The sequence below is a fragment of the Cherax quadricarinatus genome, unplaced genomic scaffold (assembly GCF_038502225.1).
Source record: "Cherax quadricarinatus isolate ZL_2023a unplaced genomic scaffold, ASM3850222v1 Contig4599, whole genome shotgun sequence".
NCBI lineage: Eukaryota > Metazoa > Arthropoda > Malacostraca > Decapoda > Parastacidae > Cherax > Cherax quadricarinatus.
In genome coordinates, this window is record NW_027199625.1 from 14,659 (window position 1) to 23,099 (window position 8,441).

Sequence of the window (8,441 nt, forward strand, 5' to 3'; positions counted from 1 at the left end):
ACCATTGTAAACATTCTGCCTGGAACAACAAGTTCCACAACAAGGTACCATTGTAAACATTCTGCCTGGAACAACAAGTTCCACAACAAGGTACCATTGTAAACATTCTGCCTGGAACAACAAGTTCCACAACAAGGTACCATTGTAAACATTCTGCCTGGAACAAGTTCCACAACAAGGTACCATTGTGAACATTCTGCCTGGAACAACAAGTTCAACAACAAGGTACCATTGTAAACATTCCGCCTGGAACAAGTTCCACAACAAGGTACCATTGTATACATTCTGCCTGGAACAACAAGCTCCACAACAAGGTACCATTGTAAACATTCTACCTGGAACAACAAGTTCCACAACAAGGTACCATTGTAAACATTCTGCCTGGAACAACAAGTTCCCCAACAAGGTACCATTGTAATCATTCTGCCTGGAACAACAAGTTCCACAACAGGGTACCATTGTAAGCATTCTGCCTGGAACAACAAGTTTCACAACAAGGTACCATTGTAAACATTCTGCCTGGAACAACAAGTTCCACAACAAGGTACCATTGTAAACATTCTGCCTGGAACAACAAGTTCCACAACAAGGTACCATTGTAAACATTCTGCCTGGAACAACAAGTTCCACAACAAGGTACCATTGTAAACATTCTGCCTGGAACAACAAGTTCCACAACAAGGTACCATTGTGGAAAACATTCTGTAAACATTCTGCCTGGAACAACAAGTTCCACAACAAGGTACCATTATAAACATTCTGCCTGGAACAAGTTTCACAGCAAGGTACCATTGTACACATTTTGCCTGGAACAACAAGTTCCACAACAAGGTACCATTGTAAACATTCTGCCTGGAACAAGTTGCTTCAACAGGTACCATTGTAAACATTCTGCCTGGAACAAAAAATTCCATAACAGGGTACCATTGTAAACATTTTGCCTGGAACAAGTTTCACAACAACGTACCATTGTAAACATTCTGCCTGGAAGAACAAGCTCCACAACAAGGTACCATTGTAAACATTCTGCCTGGAACAACAAGTTCCACAGCAAGGTACCATTGTAAACATTCTGCCTGGAACAAGTTCCACAACAAGGTACCATTGTAAACATTCTGCCTGGAACAACAAGTTCCACAACAAGGTACCATTGTAAACATTCTGCCTGGAACAACAAGTTCCACAACAAGGTACCATTGTAAACATTCTGCCTGGAACAACAAGTTCCCCAACAAGGTACCATTGTAAACATTCTGCCTGGAACAACAAGTTCCCCAACAAGGTACCATTGTAAACATTCTGCCTGGAACAACAAGTCCCACAACAAGGTACCATTGTAAACATTGTGCCTGGAACAACGAGTTCCACAACAAGGTACCATTGTAAATATTCTGCCTGGAACAAGTTCCACAACAAGGTACCATTGTAAACATTGTGCCTGGAACAACAAGTGCTACAACAAGGTACCATTGTAAACATTCTGTCTGGAACAACAAGTTCCACAACAAGGTACCATTGTAAACATTCTGCCTGGAACAACAAGTTCCCCAACAAGGTACCATTGTAAGCATTCTGCCTGGAACAACAAGTTCCACAACAAGGTACCATTGTAAACATTCTGCCTGGAACAACAAGTTCCACAACAAGGTTCCATTGTAAACATTCTGCCTGGAACAAGTTCCACAACAAGGTACCATTGTAAACATTCTGCCTGGAACAAGTTCCACAACAAGGTACCATTGTAAACATTCTGCCTGGAACAAGTTCCCCAACAAGGTACCTGTTGTGATAGAAACACAGGCCTTATCTCTAGGCTTTATTGAACATAGAATCTTCATAGTACTTCTGCAACAACAAAATATAATGACTAGTACATCTAATAACGGCTTCTACAGGGATGGTGATGTCTTGCATATGTCAAGAGAAAAGTTATAACTACAGGCCACATATTTAAACTCACCATGTAATCTGCATCGCTGATAAATGGATATAGTAGGAGAGAATCACACACCATGTGTTGGGGCCCATGACACACACCAAACTGTTGTTGTTGTTAAGGGCCACGAGAGGTGGTGCAGTATTATCCTGCTGCTGCTCCCCACAGGACCAGTATCACTACAATCTCCCCCTTCTAAAATATCAGAGACAGTAATCTCCCAAACTGTTAGGTGGGCGACGTACACGTCCCGACCTTCCTAGCCCTTGAGCATCTTCACCAGGTTCGATATTTTCCAGCGGGGTTTGATTAACTGCTGGAGCAGAATCCTCTATTTCCATAGGGGTAGTCTCAAGGGGCTTTCCAGGAGAAAACGAAGCATCTTTCACATCTATTGGTGTATCTTGAGATTCCACACTAATTGGGATTTCAACTGGGGCTAAATGTCTTGTAGATACTGTAGTCTCTTCACCATTTTGGTAGCGAATGTGGGCGTAATGTGGATTAGCTTGCAGGAGCTCTACCTCTTCCACTAAAGGATCCGTCTTGTTCATCCTACGGTGACTCTTCAGGAGAACGGGTCCAGGATGACATAACCAAGTGGGCACGGAGGCTCCCGTAGAGGAACGACGTGAATAGTTGAGGAGTCTTTCATGAGGGGTTGCATTAGTAGCTGTGCACAGCAGTGATCTAATAGAGTGAAGAGCATCAGGTAGGACAGTTTGCCAGTGTTGAATAGGTAGATTGCGCGACTTCAATGTCATTGTAACTGCCTTCCATATAGTACCATTGAACCGCTCCACTTGACCATTGCCTTGAGGGTTGTAAGTTGTTGTTCTGCTGCAGGCAATACCTTTGCTAGCCAAGAACTCCTGAAGTTCGTTACTCATGAACGAGGATCCCCTGTCTGAATGGATATAAGCTGGCATACCAAAAATAGAGAACAACTGTGAAAGACAACTAATAACAGTTGAAGCAGCCATATTTGCACAGGGGAATACAAAGGGAAACCTTGAATATTCATCTACTATGTTAAGGAAATACCTATTCTGATTTGTGCTTGGTAGAGGTCCTTTGAAATCTATATTCAGTCTTTCGAAAGGCTGGGTGGATTTTATGAGATGAGTCTTCTCTGGCTGATGAAAGTTTGGCTTGCACTCTGCACATACTCTGCATGCTCTGATCACTTGTCGCACATCTTCCACTGAGTAGGGCATGTTCTTTGATTTGACAAAATGGTACAGGCGTGTAACTCCTGGGTGACACAAAGCCTTGTGGAGAGCTGAGAGTGATTGCAAATCATGACATGCTGCTCCACAGTGGGACCTAGAGAATGCATCAGGTGAGATGTTCTCTTGACCCGGTCGGTACAGAATATCAAAGTCATAACACGATAGTTCCATCCTCCAGCGTAATATCTTGTCATTCTTTATCCTACTTTTGTGCTTCTTGTCGAACATATACATCACGGACCGTTGGTCAGTCCTTATGGTGAAATGTCTACCAGTTAAATAATGCCTCCAGTGGCGAACTGCTTCTATGATGGCCTGGGCTTCCTTTTCTACAGCAGCATAACATTTCTCTGATCCTTGAAAAGTTCTCGAAAAGAAGGCTACTGGTCGTCCTGCCTGAGATAAGACTGCAGCAATGGCAATGTCAGATGCATCCGTTTCCACTTCGAATGGTAGGGACTCATCAATGGCTTGAACTACTGAGTTTTCAATGTCCTGTTTGAGAGTATGGAAAGCGGCTTCTGCTTCCTTTGTCACAGGAAATGTGGTAGCACTCAATGGGCGGACTTTACTTGAATAGTTGTAGATCCATTGTGAGTAATAAGCAAAGAGACCAAGAGTTCTTCGGAGTGACTTTTTGTCTTGAGGCATTGGAAGTTCCCGTAGAGGTCGTAGTCGTTCAGGGTCTGGGAATATTGAACCTCCTTCCACTACATAACCAAGGATGCTAAGCCTTTTAGTTGAAAAAGTGCACTTTTCCTCATTGTAACTGATATTTTTCTTCTTGGCGGCTTCCAAAAACTTATCAAGGTTTGCATCATGTTCCTCCTGGGTCTTGCCACAAATGGTAACATTATCTAAATACGCGTAAGTTCCCATGAGTTGCTCTTCCTGAATGAGTGAATCCATAATTCGTTGGAAGCAGGCTACCCCATTGGTGACTCCAAAAGGGACTCTGGTAAACTGATACAGGCCATCACTAGCCTGAAACGCTGTGTATGGTTTATCTTCATTCCTTATAGGGACTTGATGATAGGCACTCTGTAGATCAATTGTGCTAAACACATAGTACTGAGCAATTTTGTTCACTGTATCGTCAATTCGAGGTAGAGGGTACCCATCAAGAAGTGTAAATTTGTTGATTGTCTCAGAGTAATCGATAGCCAGTCTCCGTTTCCTATAACCATCTTTAACAACAACAACCTGTGCACGCCAAGGGGAATCACTCGGTTCTATAATACCCTCCTTCAGCAGCCTCTGAGTTTCTTTCTCAATGAACATCCGATCCTCATAAGAATAGCGGCGTGACTTAGCTGATATAGGATGGCAATCCGCGGTAAGATTTGCAAACAGCTTTGGTGGGTCTACCCTTAAAGTGCTAAGTCCACAGACAACAAGAGGAGGCAGTTCACCTCCATATGTTAAGGTGACACTACCATGCAGCTTCTGAAAGTCCTGACCAAGGATAACATCAGAGCACAGTTGTGAATTCTGCAGAAATAGCTAAATGTACATCTTGATAATCCTTTCCATTAACTCTGAGATTTACCTTACAAAACCCTAAGGTCTGAATAGAGAGAGATGTTGATGCCATGGAAACGGTACCTGATGAGTGATGTAGAGTCAAGGAGAGCCGTTTAACTAAGTCAAGGTTGATGAAACTCTCTGAGCTGCCACTATCAATAAGACCATCTACTTCTGTTCCTTTGATGAATACTTTCACAACTGCCTTTGACAGTGAATTTGGAGTAGCCGCAGAAGTCACTGTTGCTAGAGTCGCATGATCACTGGAATGTGTGGAGGCACTAGCTCTTGTTGATGCCTTAGCACGACATACTTTAGCAAAGTGACCTTTCTTGTGGCATTTATGGCACATTGCTTCACGAGCAGGACACTTTGGACGTGGATGTCTTGAAAAACCACAAAAGAAACACACCGTACCTGCTGCTGCTGTCACTGAGGCAGGTTCCACAGTAACTTCATTGCAAGAGTCTTGGTCAGGAATTGCAGCACTTACCACTCGAGAAGGCTGAGTGGTACTGTATACTTCAGAATTCTTCTGGGCTGAATCTAGAGCTCTTGCCTGGTCAAAGGCAGCGGCTAAGTCGAGAGTTTTATTCTCCAATAAACGCTGCCTTATTATTGGTGATTGCAGGCCACTGATAAAAGCATCCCTGATGGACTCTTCACAATACTGAGCAGCTGTCACTGCTTGGAAGTGACAGGCCTTACCTAAAATTTTCAGTGCTTGAAAGTATTCCTCTAAGGATTCATCAATCTGCTGGTGGCGAGTTGCAAGGCGATAGCGTGCAAAGATTTCATTTGTAGGTTTAATATACTGAGACTTGAGGGTTTTGATAGCATCTTCGTAGGTATTACACTCAGAAATAGCCTCGTATATCTTAGGTGACACAAAATTGATGAGCAGACTTAGTTTATCTAGATCTTCTTTAGGAAGGGCTCCCAAGAAGTTTTCGAAAGTCTTAAACCAGTGCTTCCATTCCTGAGCAGCCGTTGATAAGCTGGGGTCACAGTTTAGCCTCTCAGGTTTCAGTAAACGCTCCATGTTGTGATGTAGTCTAGCGCAGGATCACCACCAGGTAGCCCAGGATTCTATGTTCAATAAATTGTTGTGATAGAAACACAGGCCTTATCTCTAGGCTTTATTGAACATAGAATCTTCATAGTACTTCTGCAACAACAACATATAATGACTAGTACATCTAATAACGGCTTCTACAGGGATGGTGATGTCTTGCATATGTCAAGAGAAAAGTTATAACTACAGGCCACATATTTAAACTCACCATGTAATCTGCATCACTGATAAATGGATATAGTAGGAGAGAATCACACACCATGTGTTGGGGCCCATGACACACACCAAACTGTTGTTGTTGTTAAGGGCCACGAGAGGTGGTGCAGTATTATCCTGCTGCTGCTCCCCACAGGACCAGTATCACTACAAAACATTCTGCAAACACTCTGCCTGGAACAACAAGTTCCACAACAAGGTACCATTGTAAACATTCTGCCTGGAACAACAAGTTCCACAACAAGGTACCATTGTAAACATTCTGCCTGGAACAACAAGTTCCACAACAAGGTACCATTGTAAAGATTCTGTCTGGAACAACAAGTTCCACAACAAGGTATCATTGTAAACATTGTGCCTGGAACAACAAGTTCCACAGCAAGGTACCATTGTAAACATTCTGCCTGGAACAAGTTCCACAACAAGGTACCATTGCAAACATTCTGCCTGGAACAACAAGTTCCACAACAAGGTACCATTGTAAACATTCTGCCTGGAACAACAAGTTCCACAACAAGGTACCATTGCAAACATTCTGCCTGGAACAACAAGTTCCACAACAAGGTACCATTGTAAACATTCTGCCTGGAACAACAAGTTCCACAACTAGGTACCATTGTAAACATTCTGCCTGGAACAACAAGTTCCCCAACAAGGTACCATTGTAAACATTCTGCCTGGAAAAACAAGTTCCACAACAAGGTATCATTGTAAACATTGTGCCTGGAACAACAAGTTCCACAACAAGGTACCATTGTAAACATTCTGCCTGGAACAACAGGTTCCACAACAAGGTACCATTGTAAACATTCAGCCTGGAACAACAAGTTCCACAGCAAGGTACCATTGTAAACATTCTGCCTGGAACAACAAGTTCCACAACAAGGTACCATTGTAAACATTCTGCCTGGAACAACAAGTTCCACAACAAGGTACCATTGTAAACATTCTGCCTGGAACAACAAGTTCCACAACAAGGTACCATTGTAAACATTCTGCCTGGAACAACAAGTTCCACAACAAGGTACCATTGTAAACATTCAGCCTGGAGCAACAAGTTCCACAACAAGGTACCATTGTAAACATTCAGCCTGGAGCAACAAATTCCACAACAAGGTACCATTGTAAACATTCTGCCTGGAACAACACGTTCCACAACAAGGTACCATTGTAAACATTGTGCCTGGAACAACAAGTTCCACAACAAGGTACCATTGTAAACATTCTGCCTGGAACAAGAAGTTCCACAACAAGGTACCACTGCAAACATTCTGCCTGGAACAACAAGTCCCACAACAAGGTACCATTGTAAACATTGTGCCTGGAACAACAAGTTCCACAACAAGGTACCATTGTAAACATTCTGCCTGGAACAACAAGTTCCACAACAAGGTAACATTGTAAACATTGTGCCTGGAACAACAAGTTCCACAACAAGGTAACATTTTAAACATTGTGCCTGGAACAACAAGTTCCCCAACAAGGTACCATTGTAAACATTCTGCCTGGAACAACAAGTCCTACAACAAGGTACCATTGTCAACATTCTGCCTGGAACAACAAGTTCCACAACAAGGTACCATTGTAAACATTCTGCTTGGAACAACAAGTTCCACAACAAGGTACCACTGCAAACATTCTGCCTGGAACAACAAGTTCCACAACAAGGTACCATTGTAAACATTCTGCCTGGAACAACAAGTTCCACAACAAGGTACCATTGTAAACATTCTGCCTGGAACAACAAGTTCCCCAACAAGGTACCATTGTAAACATTCTGCCTGGAACAACAAGTCCCACAACAAGGTACCATTGTAAACATTCTGCCTGGAACAACAAGTTCCACAACAAGGTACCATTGCAAACATTCTGCCTGGAACAACAAGTTCCACAACAAGGTACCATTGCAAACATTCTGCCTGGAACAACAAGTTCTACAACAAGGTACCATTGCAAACATTCTGCCTGGAACAACAAGTTCCACAACAACGTACCATTGCAAACATTCTGCCTGGAACAACAAGTTCCACAACAAGGTACCATTGCAAACATTCTGCCTGGAACAACAAGTTCCACAACAAGGTACCATTGCAAACATTCTGCCTGGAACAACAAGTTCCACAACAAGGTACCATTGCAAACATTCTGCCTGGAACAACAAGTCCTACAACAAGGTACCATTGTAAACATTCTGCCTGGAACAACAAGTTCCACAACAAGGTACCATTGTAAACATTCTGCCTGGAACAACAAGTTCCACAACAAGGTACCATTGTAAACATTCTGCCTGGAACAACAAGTTCCACAACAAGGTACCATTGTAAACATTCTGCCTGGAACAACAAGTTCCACAACAAGGTACCATTGTAAACATTCTGCCTGGAACAACAAGTTCCACAACAAGGTACCATTGTAAACATTCTGCCTGGAACAACAAGTTCCACAACAAGGTACCATT

General features: G+C 42.8%; 1 protein-coding gene across 1 annotated transcript; it reads right to left on the minus strand.

The window, feature by feature from the left end:
• Positions 1-4,639: 4,639 nt before the first annotated feature.
• LOC138852162 (uncharacterized) lies at positions 4,640-6,902 on the minus strand. The gene is made up of 2 exons (XM_070081850.1): positions 5,976-6,902; positions 4,640-5,860 (listed from the first exon to the last, which is right to left on the minus strand). Exon 2 carries the CDS (start codon positions 5,732-5,734, stop codon positions 4,640-4,642), a length of 1,095 nt encoding a protein of 364 aa, XP_069937951.1. The 5' UTR covers positions 5,735-5,860; positions 5,976-6,902.
• Between the last annotated feature and the right edge of the window lie 1,539 nt (positions 6,903-8,441).